The sequence below is a fragment of the Solanum stenotomum genome, chromosome 2 (genome assembly GCF_019186545.1).
Source record: "Solanum stenotomum isolate F172 chromosome 2, ASM1918654v1, whole genome shotgun sequence".
Lineage (NCBI taxonomy): Eukaryota > Viridiplantae > Streptophyta > Magnoliopsida > Solanales > Solanaceae > Solanum > Solanum stenotomum.
The window spans coordinates 71,836,587-71,857,720 of NC_064283.1; the positions used below are offsets into that span (position 1 = coordinate 71,836,587).

Below are 21,134 nucleotides of genomic sequence, written 5' to 3' on the forward strand. Positions count from 1 at the left end.
TTATTTATGCTATACACAATTAATCTTATGTTTTGAATTGTATACTTATTGATATAGATCACGCGTAAGCACGTACTATAATTAATATTTATCAACAAAATGGAAAAATTAATAAAATAACTTTTTTTATTATTAAAATTTTAAAATCTTTTTATAAGAAAAAGATTTATACTTTCACCTAAAAGCAGGTGCGTTTAACTGGACACCCTTCATTGAAATTTTTTTATATATATATATTTCTACGTTTAAAGGGTATATATTTAAAGTTGGATTAGGTTTTTGATGTAGTGATAATGTGTGTCTATTTGAATGAAAGAGTTTCCAGTTCAAACTCCAAATAGCACAATATCTTTTTATATTATTTTGACAGTCACATACCATTATTTTTGAACACCCTTGATAAAATTTCTAGCTCAAGCGGGGAAGTTTTGTTTTCTTTCATTTTTAAATAAATGATAAAAAAAAATGGTCACAAAATCGTAATTCTTCTCCGTCGGTTCAAACGTGATGAGTAGAGATTTGGTCCTTGCATGTTGACCACGTGTCACCAATAATAATCTCCACTTATTTCCTCTTATCCATATGATTTTTTTTTCTATTTTTTGAAAAATGAAATGTTGTGTAACGACAAATTAAAATACATTTCTAAATATCTAAAACACAAAAAAAAAAAGTCTTCTGAAACTCAATAGGGATAGAAGTTAATAATATTTGTCCATGGAAAAGAAGCATCTTTCAACTATTGCCAACGATGTTATTTGCAGATGTGCCAAGTTAGTTCTCTCATTCAACTTCAATTGCTAAATAAAACTTGAACTTTTTTATTAAAAAATTGAACTATATATGCCAATTGTCAAATATTCTAAAATATTATCAAATGGAAATATATTCATGATATAACTGAACATTCATAGTTGAGGCTAGATTAATATATTTTTGGTGCTTGATTATGATGTAACTCATGTTATGGTTTGAGTCGCAGAAATTGTCATTAATGCTTGTATTAGAGTAAACTGTCTATTTTATATCCCTTGGGTGCGCCAGAGGCGAAGCCGAAATTAAGAGTTTGAGGTTCTAAATTTTGTTAATAATTGTCAATCAATTTTGTTAGGGGTTCACAAATTAATATACATATAAATTTAATTAATTTCTAGTACAAATATTATAGGGTCTACGTAAAAAGCTATTGAATCATCCGAATTCATGAACCCTCACCTAGCTCCGCCTCTAGGGTGCGCCCAGTGGCGGATTTAGGATTTTAAGGTTGCGGGTGATTTAGGATTTTTAAGGTTGCGGGTGCTCTGAAAGTCGGCAGTTAATTTCTAGTAAAAATATAGGATCTACGGAAAAGCTACTGGATTCGTCTGAACCCATGAATCCCCACCTAGCTCCGCCTTTGGGGTGCGTCCAGTGGCGGATTTAGGATTTTAAGGTTGCGGGTGCTCTAAAAGTGGGCAAAGTCAAAATATAAAAAAGACATGTTAACAGTGAGATTCAAACTCAGGCTCAACAACACTAAAAGGCTTTAAGCACCCGCCCAAGAGCCAATGGACCAGATCATTTGTTCATTGGGTTATGTTAATTTTATACAAATACCACTTAATTTCTACATATATATATATATTCCGAGATGAGGTCAAGGTGGGATGTTTTGTGCACAGAACTGTTGTTTTGATATATTATGGATTTTGTAAATTGGTAGAGCTACTAAATTATTCTAGTTTTGTCATAAACTCTGTTTTGGAATCTACAAAGCTTCATACAAAATTGTGAATACACATTTCATTTATAATGTGAATCATCAGCAACAAGTTATTAGTACTAATAGATCATTTCATGTTAGGAAGTTGGGCACAACTGTGGATGAACTAGTGCATGAATTTGAGGCTGGATGGGATCCTAACATGGAGGGATATTCGAGGAAATTAGTCGAGTTTTGCTGCTCCAAGGCCCTCACTGATATGTGTAGTAAGTTACAAGAAATGATCGATAATGGTGATTTTATCCGGTTCACGTTTGATATGATGCTGGCATGGGAAATACCTAGTTCAACAGAAGAAGAGACACATGAAGTATGTTCTCTCATGTACAATCGTCGTGTCTTTCATGCTTCCTAGTTTAATCACCATCATTTGTTTTGTTGAATCAACGCGAGTTTATTTTGTTAATTGTGTAATGGAAGTTCTAAAATTTGAAAAAATATTAGGAGGAACTTTTCTGTGTCCTAGAAGATTGATGACATGCTTTATTTTCCTTATATGATATGTACATTGTAGTTTACATATTTTTTGTAAACAATACAGGAGTCGTTGGCGAAAGAAAAAGAAGAGAAAAAAGTCGTTGCTGAGATGACTAAGGAACAAGATGACATCCCTTTGTTCTACTCGGATCTCTTGCCGTTCCTTGTAAGAAATCCGAATCCTTGAGTTAGAAGTACTGTGTTTTGTTATATTATGTTACTCAAAAGATAACAGAAGATCGGACAAGTTGTTTATGCGTGTATTAGTACTATGTTACGACTTAAGATGATAACGATGTAGGTGAAGGTTCGAAGATTGTTAGTTTTCTTTCACTGAATTTCACTCTCCAAATAACTGATCAAAGTGATTGGATTGGCAGGTTGATCATAAACCTAGTGTTGGAGAGCATGCTTTCTTGTGGCTGGCGACACTCGTAAATTTAGTAGGTGATTTTGTTAACGGAAGATGTACTTTCGAGACTCTCACAGCACCTACAGAAAATCGACTGCATTTTCCTGCTTATAACATATTCTTGAAGGAGATTATAAAGTAATTATTCTAAACTCTTATTTTCCCTCCTATTAGTTGGAAGATTATTTCTCCATGGAGCTATAATGCAAGAATGGACTCAGAATCAACGACAAAATTAAATCGACTGGTATAATAATGTTGTAGCAGCCAAGTATAAATTCTGGATTCCGAAAATGGAATTTGAGATCAAATGTGTACTTCAGGGTCCTAGGGGTGGAGCCAGCATACATTCAGCGTAGTACTATTTATACATGATTAATTTTTTTTTTATGTATATATAGTAGATGTCAGACCTCCTTCGGTTAGTTCGTGTTTACTTCTTCAGATTTTGAACTCCCTTGTTAAAAATCCCATCTCCGCCATTGAGGGTCCTGCTTGTCATCAAGAAGAGTTATTTATCTCGGTTTCAAGTGAATATAGGTTATGCACCTAAGTTCTTTCTTGTATATTTGGCGGGGTGGAGAGAGAGGGAAAATGTCGTATGATGGTGATGTTTCTTCAGATGCAAATTGGGAAAACCGGGGGGAAAAATGGTGAATTTTTCTTCTAGCAGATAATTTCTTGTTTCTAAAATGGCTTGCCTCTCAACTTTAGTAAAAATGTTGCACTAGGCCTCATTATTTTTGTTGACAATTTTCGGTGTCTACTGGACTTTAGGTGCATAAAGCATTTGCAGAAACAAGCAACTCCAACGGGTGTGGAAATGAGAGATGACGAGTTTATAATACACGTAGAAGGAACTGCAAGTTCACAAAGAATAGTGCGCCATATTGGAGGGACAAGTTGGCCTGGTACTCTTTCCTTCCTTATAGTTTCGCATTGTTATGAGACCTCGTATTTTAAGGATATTATAGTTAACGGTACTTCTGTTTCTAGGTAGGCTGACACTAACAAACTATGCCCTGTACTTTGAGGAATCCGGAGTCATTTCTTATAAAGACTCTCTTAAGCTCAATCTTTCGGAAGATTTCGAGCAGAGTATCAAACCTGCTGCTACAGGTCCGTGGGGTGCTCCGCTCTTTGACAAGGCTATAGTTTATAGTTCTTCTGAATTGTAAGTATTCTCTCAGCTTCCACTTCTCCCTAAGGACTAAGTATTTCGGCATTATTTATCGCTTGCTTTATAAAACAATCTAACTAATGGTAAATAGTATGGTAGACGAAATAGATGAATCTTTCTACCATACTATCTATCAATAGAATACTGCCGATTCCAGTCCACTCATTTCGTTTAAGACTTGAAATAGGAGTCTTCTTCATTTCATTTCTTCTATTTTGTCTAAAGAAGTGTCGCTCTAAAGAACTGTACATGAGATTTTCACCTCAGACAACTCCTCGTTAAATTCTTTTGGATTTCATCGGATCCTTTTCCGTGTTTGAGAATCCCCCTTCTTCCACTCCGGCCCCCAGAAAATAGATATCTATAGGAGATTGGGCAAAGTAGAAAGGATGAGTTAAAATGCTTCAAGGACGATTCTTTTGAAAAAATGAAAAGGCTTCAAGAATTGCTGGTTTGAAGGATGATTTTTGCTTGTAATATACCATGTTCATGTGGAATTTCACAATTTATACGCTTATATGGCTTCAAGGATCATGTTTGTGCACGATATCGTTCACTAGTATGAGTACTTTTGGCATTGTATAATTTAGGGAAGAAGCTGTTCTCTTGGAATTTCCAGAAATGACAAGCTCAACAAGGCGCGACCATTGGCTTGCTCTTATAAAGGAGATTATACTTTTGCATCAGTTCCTACAGAAGTTTAAGGTCGATTCACCTTCAGGATCATGGGAGATGCACGCGAGGACAATTCTAGGAATTATAAGGCTTCATGCAGCTAGAGAAATGCTTAGGATCTCTCCACCAGTTCCCAAGAATTTCTTAATTTTCGATTTGCTAGACGAGTTACCAAAAGGAGATTATGTACTTGAAGAGCTTGCTGAGAGTCTGAAGAAACTAGACGTTGGACATCCTTGTAGTGCTAGCTCAATCTTGAGAAGCCTGAATATCTCCCCGATGTCTGTTCCAGCCGAAGTGGTCAAAGAAATTGATGATAGCAACCGTATACCTGGACAAACTGACAATGTCTCGTCATTGGGGAATGCTATCGATCAAGCGAGAGAGGAAGCAAAGGAGATTGAAAAGGCTAAAGCTACTGTTGAGGAGCTGAAAGGGGAAGGTATGGGGAATAGTGTCCAGGTTCTTATGGTAAGTGTTGCTGAGTTATTCGACGTAATTGCATGCATATCATATCTCCTATAGATTTACGAAGGTAGGAGAGGCGAAAAAAGGTAAGAAATTACAAAGATAGCCAGTATAGAAGCTTGACTTCCCCTATTTGTTAGAACTCTGTATCACTTAATCTGAATTGAAGAGTTTTTAATAAGCATAATACATAAGTAGACACTTAAACTCGGCTTGAACTAACAAGTAAGCACTCCAACTTTGAAACTGTTCATCTATACACGTCAGCTTGATCTCAACGGACAAATAAACACTCTTTAACTCGTCCACACCGTGTCTCGTGGACACCTGACGTTGACGTGACACATTAAATTTTGAGGCGTCTAGTTGATCATTTTGAAAGTTGGAAACTGACAATGTGGCCAAGACGAGTTGAGTTGTCTACATGTCTATACTCAAAGTTGGAGTGCTTACTTGCCAGTTGAGGACAAATTTTAGTCATGTTGATTTACTTATTGACGTCTTCTTAATAGTATGCTTATACTCTGCTACTGTATTGTTCTGAAATATCCTAACATTACCGTCTTTCTTTTCTGTACTAATCAGGGTCTTATCAAACAGCTCGGGAGGTTAATGCCTTATATTCAAGAGGTATTAACATGGGAACGACCTCTATGCACCTCCATTTTTGTCCTGACGACACTCATAGTCATATATATGTAAGTATATCTTAATTCCTACATACATTATTTGAACAAAATGAACCACAGTTCGAAAAAAGACATTAATAGATGTTCGCGAATGCAGAGAGTGGATTGGCAAAGCAATAGCAGCTCTATTATTGGGAACAGTTGCTACGATGATATGGACAAGACGAAGAGGGGACGTACTAGATAAGGCAAGTAAAATAGTTATCTACACTGGATCTGATCATACAACGATGGAAAACATAGTGTCAGCACAACATGGACTAAGAAATGTCTACGACTTGATTCAAAGCATGAACATAGTTCTACTGAAAATCTGGTCCATATTTGTTTCAAAGGCTCCAAAGGTAACACAACACAACACAACAATTCTTCCCCTTTTTTTTGCCTATACTTTGTCATGACGGATCGTTTACTAATTTTTGAAATGTCGTTACAGCATGCAGATTTAGTAATGGCAGCAATGGTTGTTGCTTCAGTGATATTAGCAGTGGTTCCATTCAAGTTTATCGTTATGGCTTTGACGTTGTGCATCTTTGTACAGACATCAAAGATTGGGAAATACATGGAAAATGAGAAAGTAAATCGGAGAATAAAGGAGTGGTGGGACTCTATACCTGTCGTCCCTGTCGAAATTGTGGGGAAAAATGTTGATTCATAATGGGAAGTTTTCATAGTCATGAATGTATATAGATCCCTTCAGTTTTATGTAGATTTTGTATGAGATAAGTTCCTTAAACTTCTTTTTGTTTGTTGGTTCTTTTGGTTTGATCACTTTTAACAATTTTCATGAAGTGTCATGAGAATTAATCAAATATGGTAAAGAGTTTACAAACATCTTGTATTTGAAGTCAAAAATATAGTGTAGTGAAATTTGGTATCTCCATGTTTCAGATTTTAATCATTGTTAACATGAGCATTTTGTCCAACCCACCCCACCCCCAGGGTGACAAATCCGCCCAGTGAACCATTTTGTCCTAAGCCAAACACAGAATAACACCTAAATTAAGCATATAAAAAGATGAGCTTCGATTCCTCAATCCAAAATCTGCAATCTAACAAAAGAGGGAGATGAAAAATACTTGCACTTCGTGAAACAACAGATGTAATGACAAAAAAAAAGACCAGTCAAAGCAAACAAATACAACGGAGAAAAACAGCAATCCACAACAAAGGCTGAAAAAAAGGGAAACTGCACAACCCATATTCCACAAATGTGCTAGTGGGTTCTTTACATGAAGTACCTGTATACCAGAAATTAAGCTAGTCTAACTTTCTTCTTGCCGGCTGCTGCTAGGCATCAGAATATTCGCCACATTCATCTTCGTGAAGCCAATATTTGCTGAAATGCTGAACCCTGAACTTCCATTCTCCTTTAACAGGATCATATGACACAAATTCAGCACCTTGATCTCCTGCCTTCCTCTTAAGCATTTCTTTATATTTCTCGATTCTAGGACCCTCTGTATACTGTTGTCCAGTCTTCTTATCGAAACATTTTATGTTGAGAAGTGTCACCTCAGCGGGCTTGTTAAGACCTTGGCCAACAGGAGGTTTCTTACTTTCATCCATATAGACTATCACCTCTCGATTGTTAAACTGAATTAGAGACTCAAGATCAAGACGACGAACATCTGTTTCCCCCATGAACTTAATGCTACCGTACCCATGTCTTCCAACCACAAAATCCTTCACACGGCGACAGAACCCAGGTTCAGCTCTTTCTTTGGCTGCCAATTCCTGAATCCGTGGCTCTGTGTAATAATCAGAATGCAAGAGCTTTGGCATCAGAGCCTCAATGTCAGCCCCATGTTCATAAACAATTGCTGCCTCACCAGCTCGATGGCCAGTAAGGGTAATGGAAGATCCTCCTTTTCGGAGATGTTGCCCTTCGTGGAGACCATTAGGTTTCTGGTTCAGTTTGGTACTATCGAGACCCTCTTTATCAAAGCCATTCTCAACCAGATCTTCTGCAGGAAAAAATGAAATACAGTGAATGAGGCCACATACTGTAACAGAATTTTGATTCTGGTGACAACTGGGTAACCGACATTGTAAGGCAGAAGCAACATTTATATTAACAAGTCATACTGTCATAACAAGCTTCTAACTTGTATTCAATTAACAGCTATTATCATGATAGCAGAAAAGAGCAAAGGGCTAGTTCCAGTTTTCCTTTTTCCTTTTTTCTTCTTTGGGGGTTGGTTATCAAAAGCTCTTCTAATTGGCAAAATAGGACAGCATGTTTAAAGTTTAACTGTTGGGATTGGACCAACTCAATTATATTAAAAATGTATTATGACCCGACGAGTTTAATAACTCAAAATTTTAGGATCTCTTATTTTTTGGATAACTATAGTGTCTGAGCCAACTTGACGCACCTTGACTAATTCCATCTACCTTCCACCAGCAACAAATGCCAAGTTAACTCCGTCCACCAAAGGCTTGGACAGATGGAAAGACACCTAGTGTTTTTATCTCAGCCCACCTCATTGACCACTTCAAAATTTTCGGATCCTGAGTTGTTGCATTATTTGACGAGGGGATCTCAAGGATGTTCACCATTATAATCTATGTAGGATAAAACTACTAAAAACCATCATACATACGTAGGAAACTCTCTTAGGTGCAGATAGTCTTAAGAGTATTTGGCCAATTAATATGATATAAAATTGAGCCAAGGAGGATAGAAGTAAAAGATGCTGGGAGTTTCAATCAAGAGCTCAATCCTCCTATGCAGAAAGTAGCCTAACCTTGGTGCAGATCATGGAAGAGAATCTACTGCCTTGCCCAGAAAGGAGTTAATAAGTTTCATGATGCCAACTTCTAGACTCAAAAATTAGAGATAATTTTTTGATGGAAAAATTGTATATAATGGCAAACTAATAATTCAAATTAAATGGTATAACCACACTTTGATTTAATTGTGTCCTGTAGCAAACTGTTTGCCAGCGTCTCTCTCCCTCAAACTCTCGCTCGCCACTCTCCTCTCTCGCTCACTCCCTCTGTGTTCTCCTCTCTCGCTTTATACACAGAAGTGTATAAATTGCGTTTCTGTTTGTATAAAGCAAGAGAAAATTGTATATACACATGCAAATACATATATATTCGTCCTATACACTTATAATTATACAATAAAAATATTCTCCTGCCCAGTTCTCTTGTGCCTTTCTCTCTTTCTCGTTTTATACAACAAAAGTGTATAAATTGCGTTTCTGTTTGTATAAAGCGAGAGAAAATTGTATATACACATGCAAATACATATATATTCGTCCTATACACTTATAATTATACAATAAAAATATTCCCCTGCCCAGTTTTATGTTTGTATAATGAAATTATACAATTCTGAAGAGGAGCCAACGAATTATACAATTGCTCTTTTTGTATATATGTATAGCGAAATAGACAGCTTTTAATTGTATATGTATAGCGAATTATACATATATATGTTTGCTATGGAGCGCAATTATGCAAACTTTGTTATAGCATACAAATATGATTTTTTTGTTTGCTATATGTGAAAGTTACTCTTTTTTAATCTTGAAGGTGCTGCTAGAAACTCGGGAAAAGATGGAACTTGAATATAGAGTAGACTTTGCATAATCAGGAAAAATGTCGCCAAAATGTAAACAACAAAAGAAGAGCCAGACTGGGATTCAGAGATGAACGAATGGATTTGGGGGAGGGGGGGCTCAAAAGAATGTGCAAATAGCACTTATCATCCATTGTTGCAGAGATATGTGGCGGCTCTCAAGGGTCTGACTGATAATTTGTTTCCTAGCTGTTTCAGAGGCCATTTTCACTGTTAATGTTCCAGCTATTAAATTAGATCCTCTAGCTGAGGGGAGTTTTTATTTAATGACCTAGAAATCTTCAAGGGCCAATTGGCACAGGGTTCCAAGCTTGGTGTGATAAAGACCTACCCCTCTACCCTTGACTTAAATACCTGACTTTTAATCTGCGGCAGGTTACTACTCCTGACGTGTACCTAATCCATACATCATGTGTTGCGCTCTCACATTTAACCAAAGCCCTGGGGACTGTTTCAGGAGTTCTCCCATGCTACTTATCCCTTTCCTTTCAATCAGTTTAATTGTTGATGAGAACTAGATATCCTAGATTGTTTGCAGGATTATATTACTGTGTTGAATTTGTTTGTAGTATATAGTACTGATAAACTTGGCATTAAAACAAAAAATGTTCACATCATTTTTTTCATAACCAAAATTATTTTGACAAATTGGTACACTCAGAAACATTTTCGCTTATTGAGAACTTCAACAAGATATCAACAATTACTTACTGTTTTTATCTTTTGCACTGGCCTCGTTAACTGGAGCACAAACAACTTCAGCAGTTTTACCTGAACAAGAAGTGCATTCTTCAGCAAAACAGACCCACAATATTACAACACGAACAACTATGCATCAATATAGTTCTGAAAGCAAGACTTGACATAGTACATACTAAGACTAATTAGAGAAATGATAAAGGTACCATTCTTTCCAGTTCTTCAAAAATTTTGTTAACTTGAGAAAATAAGAGGCTAAAAGGTACAAAAATGTCTCCTAAACACAGGTTCACAACATCGAGTGTCATACTAAGACAAAAGACGTGTGAAAAATAAAACACATAACATTAGATAAAAAAAAAATTGGGAAACACCAAAACCCACATACGCTAGAAAAGAGAGAGGCAACGTTGAATTCTACAATGGGGAAAGATGAGGATGGAGGTAAAATTGAGAGGCTTATAAGCAAGAAGTACATGATTCGAAAATTAGAATCACATTTGGTTGTGCCAAGCAAGGTTTAAATTTGTTCTAATTTATGCCTAGCTAAATAGTTATATAGATTTCCCTATTTGGCATTCTAGAATTTTGCGGAAGTCTGAGATTTCTGTGATTGCTTACTATAGTCGCTTGTTAAAGGAATTCTTGATTTTGGTAGCTCTAGGGTTATTTATAGATTACATGGCCTAAAGTTCTCCTTTGCTTCCTGTTACCCAAGTAGCAATGAATTGAAAGTTGACAGTTCAATTCACTGGTTCCTTCGTCCGGATTTGATCTAATTTTTCTTTATTACCATTGAGCTATCAATTGTGGGTGAAGAAGAAATTATTTTTATGTGTTTAAGTTGGGGGTTCCGGCCCCTATCTTTAATTTCAGATTCCTATCCCCAAGCCAGCCGTTGGATTCTTTTTCTTTTTCTCCAGCGACTTCTTCCAAGGAAAGAAGGCGATTGACAAAGAAACAAATTGTTAGGCTCAACTATAAAGAAAAAATATGTACTCACTTTTTTTGCCATGTCACGATAAGGTACTTAGGAGATGCACTTCGAACATAAGAAAGTGGCAAAGTTGGTGGGTAGCTGACAAATCAAGCCAAGTTTAGGGGGCTACCTAGGTATACTAGGCCCAAATAAAATGATCAAAGAACTAAATATCACACTTCAAAACTTCAGGATGTGCCTTCAATTATGTTAGAACAGCCTTCAATTATGCACTTCTAACAGAAGAAAGTGGCAAGGTTGTGTCTAACTGACAAATCAGGCCAAGTTTAAGGGGCTGCCTAGGTATACTTGGCCAAATAAAATGATCAAATAACTAAATATTGCACTTCAAAACTTCTGGAAGTGCCTTCAATTATTAAAGAGAATCAAATCCATTAAAAAGATAACTTTTTGGAGCCTAAAAAAATTATCCTCCCTCCATCCCAATTTAAGCATCTTAGTTCGACTGGGCAGACTTAACGAAACAAAGGGAGACCTTAGAATATTGTAGTCTTAAATTAAAAATGAATATTGTAGGTCTTACATTAAAAATGAATATTGTAGTCTTAAATTAAAGATGCATATAGTCCTTGAAATCTCGCGGTCTTAAATTTAAATTTGTATAGTCCTTTAAATCTTGTGGTCTTAAAACTTAGTATGTAGAATGTTGGATTGGAAAACTTACTAAATATAGAAAGAGGCACTCTTTTTGGGACAGACCAAAAGGGGAAGTAACACTTAAATTGGCACGGAGGGAGTATCTTTTTAAAGGTATTTTGATTTGATACTCATTAATAATTGAAGGCAAATCCAAAATTTTGAAGTGCAATATTCAGCTATAATCCAAAAACAATATTCACAAAAAGAGGAGTCATGCAATCCACGGTTCAAATTCCAAGTTCTTTCATGTAGAAAGGTTATTTCAATCACCAAGAGGAGAAGTTACTGGGGTTCCTATCAGTTCAAAAGCAACATACAATTTAACCCAGTGCAGAAAATCAGAAAATTGCAATATATAAATAAAACATAATGTTTCTAATATGCTTGATGAGTCAAAATCACAATAATGTGTCTATAGTATATTGGAGTGCAACTTCGGTCGAGTGGTATGGATGACTCAAAATGAACAGAATCATTGAGAGACTCTACCATGTATCTACTGTGTATTAGGGTGTAATTTGGGTTGTGTGTGGCAACTTCCCACACGCTAAAGCTATCTTTCTTGCAACAGATACACTCCTTATAGAGTGAAGACGCCAACTTAAGAATGTCAAGACTAATCAAAACTAACCAGTTGATGGTCAAAATCAACACAAATGACAACCACAAGCATAACCTCAACTGTAGAGCTATTGCAATCTAAGGGATATGATTAAGAGCAGGTTGGTAACTGCCCTATAATTTTGCAGGAAAACTGGGTAACTACTCTGGTGGCATGGCGATGGAAGCTAGGCGCCTGGGGACAGGCGCCAGGCGCTGGGCTAGGTGGCATGGGCGCTGGCATCTGCCGGCATCTATCATTAAGGTCTTCGACGAGAGGATTATTGTTGGCTTTAGAACTATGTAGTAAGTAAAACACAATCCATAACCTACCATTCTCATGCGCTGGGGAAGACATGTGCTTTGATGGGGATACTTTCTCCAAACCACCTCTCGAAGGCCATTGGTCCAATGGACGAATTACTAAAGCTCTTGGGTTCTCTCTGGGAACAAACAATGCATCTGCCTTAGGCGTGCTTGGTGTTTCATCATCGTCACTAAAGAACGGTACCTGCAAAGAAACATAAGTCACATAAAGTCGGTCAATGTGTTGCACTTAAAACTAGATCTGTTGATTCATTGAGGATTTAGAGGTCTAAGATAAATAAAACATCATTTCACCTTAGTCCCCTCAGTTTTAGGATGATATTTCCTTGCTGGCAACCTAAGCCGTCTTTGAGAAAGGTGTCGAGAAGTTAGTAATGATGATATCCTGACAGGAACAGGTTTGTCAACCACCTGTAAACAATAAAGTGAAAAACATGCAAGAGCACCAAATTATGTATCTGTTGTTGTTTATGTTAATAATAAAAAGAAAAGTGGAGTAGAAACGAAAAGGGCAGATCCCATCCACAAACCAAAATAAGAAAATCATAGAGAAGCCATGCAAGGAAGGTAGCCTCTTCCCCACCCCCCACAACCCATTTAAAGTAAAGAAGGCATGTCATACACACTTACCGGTAAACTAGAAATCCCATACTGTATAGAAGAAGAAGTGCCAGTACGACCAATTGACATCTGAGGCATCGCTGGTAAAGTTCCAAATGGATTAGTAACAACTGCAGGTTGTGCGACAACTGAGTTTTGGATAGCTGGCCTGTAGCAACAGGTGTTTATCAGTTCCATACAAATAATCATGAAAGAAGAGGAGTATACATGGGCGAAAAGCTGGAATAAAAGGATCAAGATGCACTTCAAGAAATGAACATGTCCTCTGACAGTGCTACAGGTGTTCATATAATCATGAAAGAAGAGAAGTACATGGGTGGAAAACTGAAATAAAAGGATCAAGATGCACTTCAAGAAATGAACACGTCCTCTGACAGTGCTACAGGTGTTCATATAATCATGAAAGAAGAGAAGTACATGGGCAGAAACTGAAATAAAAGGATCAAGATGTACAACTAGAAATGAACATGTCCTCTGGCAGTACTCATGACAGTCTATTATTCAAGAAATCACACAGCTCATGTGTACCGCCATCTTGATAACATAAACTCTTATTAAGGTCATACTGGGTCATCTGAAGAAACAGGCTGCCCTTTAATCCTTTACTGCATTCTTCTTTTGGGGGTGGGGATCAATTGAAAGAAATAGACAAATATTGAAGGAAATTACTGCATAATTCCAGAATTGGAGGAAAATATGATCAGTACAGGCAAAATGGAAGTAACGCTACAGGTAAACTGATAAAAGGGGCTGTAAGAAACATCAAGACTATATTCACAAGTTAGACCAAATCTAGATGACAACTTCCTCTAATGCTGTATATGCATGTGCTTACATAGTAAAAAGAAATTTTAAGGATCATTTAAAGAGCTGTTACATACGGCTGACTGAAAAGGCTGGGAGTGCCACCAAAACCACTTGCAGCAGCTGCAAATTAGAACAAGAGACAGATTTAGTAGTCGCATCACCAATCTCACCAACTATAAAAGAAACTCTCACATTTCAATTACCTCCTTGTGTCTGACCAAAGTTATTGAACCCAAAAGTAGAACTCTGAGAAGGCTGAGTCAGTTGAAAAGGAGTCGATAGAGAGGGCTTCAAATCCAAAGGAAAGGATGTATTAGGAAGACAACTAGATAAAGGGGGGGCAGCTCCATATAACTTAGTGAGCATATGATATAATTTTACAGCAAGAAAAAGGAACAAAAAATTGATTAAACAGATACACTACGCAAGTCAACCTCGAGAGAAATAACGACAACCCAAATGATAGAGCATTGAAGATATATGCATAAAAATTTAGGTGTTTTGCTTTCTCAGAAGTGATTGCAAATGTCTTAATAATTTCCGGTGTTGAACACCCTTGCAACCATATAAGAATGGCCTTGTAATACCTGTGGATTTATGAGGTGATGTACTCCACTTCCTACTTAAATAACACAAATCAAGCATGAGTGCATGCTCACTTCCAAGTTTTATTTGCTAACAGAAACCTTTTATCTTTCACAAATGACCAAAGTGTGACTACCCACATCTCCCTGCCTTTAGGTCACGACTCACGCCTCTACCCAACAAAAAAAATGCACCAAGGGGTGATATCCTTGTAAAGGTAACAGCTTAACTGCTGAAGCTTAAGCCAAGTTGACAAAACAGCCAAAGTTGATGACTAAACCTTGCGATTTTATCTGATAGTCATGTTCATCATACAAATCCATACAGCAAATATTTGTGAAAATCATCTGATAACCATGAATGCAATGGGACCAAAAGATAGAGAAACCTAAAGAAGCAACACAAGAACATTACATAGAATACAATTTATGATTAACTTACTGTTGTTTGGCCAAATCCCATTGTACTGCTTGTATTTAGCAGTGGTGCACTTGAAAACAAGTTACCACCAAAGCCAGTAGAAGGTGTACTAAACAAATTGGATTGACCAAAAGCTGGTGTAGTCTGGGCAAAAGATGATGCGGTCTGTCCAAAGGCCGAGCTCGTCTGTCCGAATGGAGGGGCAGTTGATTGGAATAATGGAGATGATTGAGTGTTACCAAAGCTTAAGCTAGGACCAAATGCTGGAGCAGTAGCCTGAGCTGGCGAGGAGCCAAAAATTGATGTTGATGATCCAAAACCCGAAGCACTAGATGATCCAAAGAGGGTGGGAGATGTACTTTGTCCAAAAGCTGAAGTTGATCCAAATAAGGAAGGGGAAGTGGAGGATGTAGAGCCAAAAGGATTAGATGTATTTGAGCTTGGAAAGGCAGAGGAATTAAAAGCCGGAGTAGTTGGGACTCCAAAACCTGAAGTACTGAATGTGGATGGTTTGGGGGCAAAAGGGTTGGAAGATGTAGTGGACGTAAATGGATTTGCAGATGATTGGCCAAATGGGGAAGTTGTTGATGATGCGAAGGCTGAGCTTCCAAAATTCATTCCACTAGTTGACTGACCCGCAGGAGCAGGACCTCCTGTAATGTGAGGTTCAGATTATCAACACCGCAAAGATCACTAATGTCGAGAGTATAATTTACATTAAAACTTACCCTTGTCTCCCAACTGGTAATCCTCCCACCTAAGTTCTTCATGGCTCTTTTCTTTGTAAACTGGCATGGCCGAAATAGACTCTAGTTTCGCAGGCTGGGTACCACTGGGATTATCTGCATCAGGTGTTGCCTGGTAAGCAGCAACTCGTGTTCCGCCCCGTTGACCACCAACAGCAGATTGTCCAAAACTAGGGTTTCCGAAAGATGTCGCAGAAGTTTGGGCTCCTAAACCATATGAAGAGACCAAGTATCAGAGATGAATAATATGATAAACTAACTTTGATTTTCAAACCTTACAGTTAGAGAAAAAACAAATAATATCAAAACGCATACTCCCTCAAGACAAATTTATGTGGTGATGTTTACATAGGCAGGGAGTTCAAGAAAAAAGAGACATTTTTGAAACTTGTAGTTTAAAACAAGTCATAGATATTTGTGTGGCTACAAGATCATCTCATTAAGAGTAAAATGGATAGTTTAAAGTTATCGTTCTGAAATATAGAAAGATAGTAATTCTTTTGAACAAACTAAAATAGAAAGCATCACATAATTTAAGACAGAGGAAATAACAAAACTATCAGTCTGTCTTGCATGAATATAAAAACAACTTACCAAAGGCAGAACTTGGAGCACCAAAAGTTGACGTTGATGTGCCAAACGGGCTACTGCCAAAAGCAGATGTTGATTGGCCAAATGCAGGAGAGGATCCAAAACTAAACGAAGGAGCACTCGGAGTACCAAAAGCAGGAGTTGATGTGGAACCAAAGGCAGAAGCAGTGGTAGTACCAAAGGACGGGGTGCCAGATGCAAAAACAGGAGGATTTGTCACACCAAATGGGCTACTTGTATTGCCGAAGGAAGGATTAGGTGTAGAACCAAAGGCTGGAGTACTTGATGTACCAAATGCTGGTGTACTCATCGTGGCACCAAAAGCAGGGGTGGTTGATGAACCAAATGTCGGGGTACTTGGAGTACCAAATGCAGGTTGACTTGAGGTACCAAAAGGTGTAGATGAGCCGAATAGACCACTCCCAAATGCCGGCTGTGATTGTTGAAACGAGCTGCCGAATGGACTTGTTTGGGCACTACTTGAACCAAAGCCACCAAAAGCTGGCTTTTGCCCGAATACAGATGAACCTTCACAATCAAGACACTTTCAGAACTGAAGAACAAACAAATACTGTTCCACTCACATTGAGTTTATAACACAATTAAAACAAAATAACACCAATAACTTAAATAACGTCAATTGATTCCCACTCTAAGGAAAATGCACACAGTAAACAACATACAGTTTACGCCACTAAAATATTTGTGAAGGGGAAATGCTGGAAAAATGCACATTGCAAACAACATACGGTTTACACCACAAAAATATTAGTAAAGGGTTTTCATTGACCTCAGAAAATTAAAAGACCATGCATACCCTGTTATACTAGAACAGAAAAAAAATGAAAAGAAAGAACTACAAGGAATGAAGCAAAAAGAGATATTAGATAGAGATCACTCTTCCCATTAAGAAAGAAAAGATGTGTCCTACATAAAAATTGCATTAGCACTAATAATACATATAAATTGCATTAGCACTAATAATCTCCCCAACAAGTAAATCAGTTTTTTTCCAGGAAAAAATATTAGCATTAAAATTCACATTGTATACTCCTATGATTCAAAGCCTACAGGTGAAGGAGGGTAGACGTGCACGCCCACTATTTACCATGTTTTGAAGCTCGAAACAGCATTTTTCTCCGTAATCAAAAAAATATTTTCCAGGTACAAGGTTTAAATAGGAAATATCAATAATAATCATGTAAGAGAATTACAACACAAGTTCATTTGAACAGACAAATTATACACTTGAGCTTTACGCAGGCATTGGTACTTAGCATTTGTTTTTATTAAGACGAAGACATCAGAATCTGAATACACTAAACAAAAAGATGTTCTACTAGGATCTGAATATAACTCCGCTTGTGTGAGCTCACTTACATTGATGGTCCCAAGCCCCGATAAAGGAGGGTTGACGAGGTTCAAGCAAAAACAACCTCTCTACACCATAAAGGTAGGGGTAAGGCTACATACATTTTACCCTCCTTAGATCCACTTGTGGGAATGAAATTATACAGGGTTTGTTCAATTTCTATTTTTGTATTAAGACTTGAACACTAAATAATTAAGATTGTTTATTTTACAAAAACATTTAAAAATAAGTTAATATAAAATTTAATAAAATACCAAATCAATCTACGCTAAATCAATAAAATATTTTAAAAAAATCATAAGATGGTTGGTGATAGTGCTGGCTAGCGGTGGTGGTTGTGGGTGTCAATTAAGGATGGTGTTGGCTACTGGAGGTGTTGAGGGTAAGAGCTAGTGGTGGCAGGAAGTGGTGGTTAATGGTGATAGTTGGTGATGGAGGATGATAGTGATAGCTAATGATGGTTGCGAATGATTATGTTGGCTGTCTTATATATAATGGTGGCGGATAGTGGTGATTGTCTAACAGTGATAGTAGTTGATTGTAGTAATTGGCAGTCTGGTCGCAGTGGTGGTTGTGGATAATGGTGAGCCAGCCCTATTGTCATTGAAACATGCATAATAAATAATCATTAACTATCCACATCACAGGCCACTGAGATGTGAACCCAGAATCATGATGAATGGTATTAAGACATTTGGCGTTAGCAATACTAAAGAATACAATAGAGCATTGATTGCATTCTGAAAAAAGATACATAAAATACAATTATGAAAGGAAGCTTGTAGAGACAAAGCATTGATTGCATTCTGAAAAAAGATATATAAAATACAATTATGTAAGGAAGCTTGTAGAGACAAATACTTACTCCCAAATGCTGATGATGAACTGCCAAAAGTTGGAGTAGTAGAAGCTCCAAATGCAGGTGAGGATGATGCACCAAAAACTGATGTAGACCCCAGAGGTGAAGAAGATTGGGGTGTTCCAAACACTCCAGTGGAAGTGCTACCAAAAAAGGAACCACCTGATTGAGAACCAAAAGGATTTGTACTACCAAAAGGTTTGGGAGCAAATGGGTTATTACTTGTCTGCCCGAAAACTGATTGTGACCCAAATGGGCTAGAAGATGACTGCCCGAAAGCTGAAACAAACAGAAAACAGTCAGCAGTGAACATCCTCACTGTATAAGATAACAGGGAAAATGAATACTAACAATTGCATCTTAGACGAGAAAATTTCAAAAAACACAACACAAGTCGAAAAGAAATAACATTGTTTCTATGAAATGAAGCAAATAAATGGAAAAATGAGAGGGTGCATAGAGGCGTCGCAGAAAAGAGCAGCTATTGAAAATAAGAATGGGCAAGTCCTTTCTTAATCTTTTATTTCTTGTTAGGAGTACCAGTTTTAAATGAAAATATGAGTAAAGCTACGAGTCATGAGACTATCTTCAATAGAAGTTGTGGGGGTGGGGGGGATAGATTTCTCAAGTATAAAAAAGATGTCGAGACAGACAGCTGCAAGTACTTACCATTCGTGGACCCAAACATGGTTTAATAGTCAAATCTTTCCCAGCAGTTGTTGGAGGGTCCAAAGTTAAGCTGCAAAAAAGGAAAGAACGCGGAGATCATTCTCAATTGGTTGTTGAAGTAGAAATATACTTCTAAAGCAAATTCACCGAAATGGAAGTAAAGGATATTGTTTCCACATACATATAATGCCTCTATGAATGAAAGAAATCCAATACACTAGGTATATGTATTATACCGCGAAATGAATAAAACAAGGAAACAATAAGAAGATCCATTTTAAGATAGTAAACCTTAAAACATCATGTGAATCAATGTAAAAAACAGTGCTTAAATACAACACTGCATCTATGGGCAGAAGTACAATTCTGGACCTAATTTTTTCCCCGCAATTAAGGCAAAAAAGAACCTGAATATGTCAAATTATCTATACAAGAACGTTGTATACATTATGGTGGAATGTGGATAAGGTAAAGGAGAAACAGAATCAAAATCGGAATAAAAAACCTAACTAGCTTAAGGCTCTACCTAATATGCCAAGGGGAGGTGTTGATGACCAACTGCTAAATGCTCGATTTAAATCTATAATCCCCAAAAATATCAATGAAAAGGTTGCAACAAACATGATATTCTTATTTAGGTTACTGTATGCTTATCATCCATTTGGCTACTCGTCATTTTAAAAAGTCCCTGGTTGAATGAAGTCACCAATAGCTTGATAATGGATGTACAGAAATTGATTTCCACATATATATGCCTCAGCCATAAAAATATGGGGAAATTAATTAATATAATTGTATACAACTTATTCACTGATACAAATTGTATTTGTTAATACATACATACTAATTACATATATACAAATGAAGTCATTGATACATATACATTTACATATAAACAAATACAATCTGCCTCTCTCCTCTCTCGCTCAACATGTAGCTATGAATTGTATTCGGCAAACTAAAGTCATTCTTGCCTCATTATGTTTCAAATCTCTGGTGTTTTTGGAAGTTCCTCTAAAAATATCACATCAATTGATAAAGTAATGGAGAAACCGAATCGAAATCGAAATCGTAAGAGCTAGGGTTAAAGGCGCTACCTGAGATGTACAGGGAAGGTGTTGCCGGCCGACGGACGACTAGTTGCTCGGTTTCGATCTAAAAGCAGCAAAAATATCACCTGAAAAGGTCGCCGGAAGCTAGCGTTTGTGCAACTTCGGCGGAGTTAAGAGTGTGTGTTTTGGTCGGTAAAAGACCTATCAAAAAGGTCTCCGTAAGATACAAATAGGCAACGTAGCTTTTAAACAACGCTAATTATTGACGGTTCGGTTAATGGGCTCAGACCCGCCCGCCCGCCTAGCATAAAACTATTTGTATCCAAATAAGGATCCGAATACTGTCATAAATTAGGAATTCTAATTTTTTATTTATTTATTTGTATTTTTTAAAAACTTAAAAATGAATATTTAAAAGTATATTTCTTTTTCTTTGAACACGAAAAAATATTTAAATTAAGTCAATTTAAATATGCTCAAAATTAAGGAGAAAAATATGAATAGCCAATTTTATAATATATATATATATATATATATAACTTATAACGAGATGTTGTCAAATTCAAATCCTATTGATTCAAGTTCTGATATTATCCCAAACATGCAGCTGATAGAAAGTGTGAAACACACTGAATTTATGCCCATTAATGGAGATTATGGTGAAGCATACAAATTTAAGAAAGTTAAAAACGGATATTTCATATATGCGTACATAGCACTTGACACTTCAATTAGTAAGTGAAAATACTGCATGTTATTAACACCATTTTTCATGATCATTATCTAAATCTTTAACTCAAAACTACATTTTTTTTATCCTAAACATTTGGAATACTTTTAACATGTTATCTAATTTATTTTACTTTCCTTTATAGTTTTTATTTTTTTTATT

At 36.8% G+C, this 21,134-nt stretch overlaps 2 protein-coding genes across 5 annotated transcripts; one reads left to right on the forward strand and one right to left on the reverse strand.

Annotated features, from left to right (window-relative positions):
• Positions 1–660: 660 nt before the first annotated feature.
• Positions 661–6,519, forward strand: LOC125857068 (uncharacterized). 2 transcript variants are annotated; one of them, XM_049536733.1, is made up of 10 exons: positions 661–773; positions 1,844–2,072; positions 2,304–2,405; positions 2,620–2,789; positions 3,429–3,562; positions 3,648–3,825; positions 4,422–4,977; positions 5,560–5,672; positions 5,761–6,007; positions 6,100–6,519. In XM_049536733.1, the coding sequence occupies exons 1-10, from the start codon at positions 718–720 to the stop codon at positions 6,319–6,321; spliced, it is 2,007 nt and encodes a 668-aa protein (XP_049392690.1). In that variant the 5' UTR covers positions 661–717; the 3' UTR covers positions 6,322–6,519. The 2 variants fall into 2 exon arrangements, with proteins under 2 accessions (XP_049392690.1, XP_049392691.1); XM_049536734.1 differs by having other exon boundaries at positions 6,107–6,297.
• A 261-nt stretch (positions 6,520–6,780) lies between these two features.
• On the reverse strand, positions 6,781–20,456 carry LOC125854471 (nuclear pore complex protein NUP98A). 3 transcript variants are annotated; one of them, XM_049534024.1, is made up of 13 exons: positions 20,288–20,456; positions 19,191–19,260; positions 18,528–18,800; positions 16,294–16,818; positions 15,682–15,906; positions 14,975–15,606; positions 14,155–14,236; positions 14,023–14,068; positions 13,151–13,289; positions 12,815–12,931; positions 12,527–12,704; positions 9,967–10,026; positions 6,781–7,630 (listed from the first exon to the last, which is right to left on the reverse strand). In XM_049534024.1, exons 2-13 carry the CDS (start codon positions 19,207–19,209, stop codon positions 6,954–6,956), a joined length of 2,973 nt encoding a protein of 990 aa, XP_049389981.1. In that variant the 5' UTR covers positions 19,210–19,260; positions 20,288–20,456; the 3' UTR covers positions 6,781–6,953. The 3 variants fall into 3 exon arrangements, with proteins under 3 accessions (XP_049389981.1, XP_049389980.1, XP_049389979.1); XM_049534023.1 differs by having other exon boundaries at positions 6,781–7,627; positions 14,152–14,236; XM_049534022.1 differs by having other exon boundaries at positions 14,152–14,236.
• Positions 20,457–21,134: the final 678 nt, after the last annotated feature.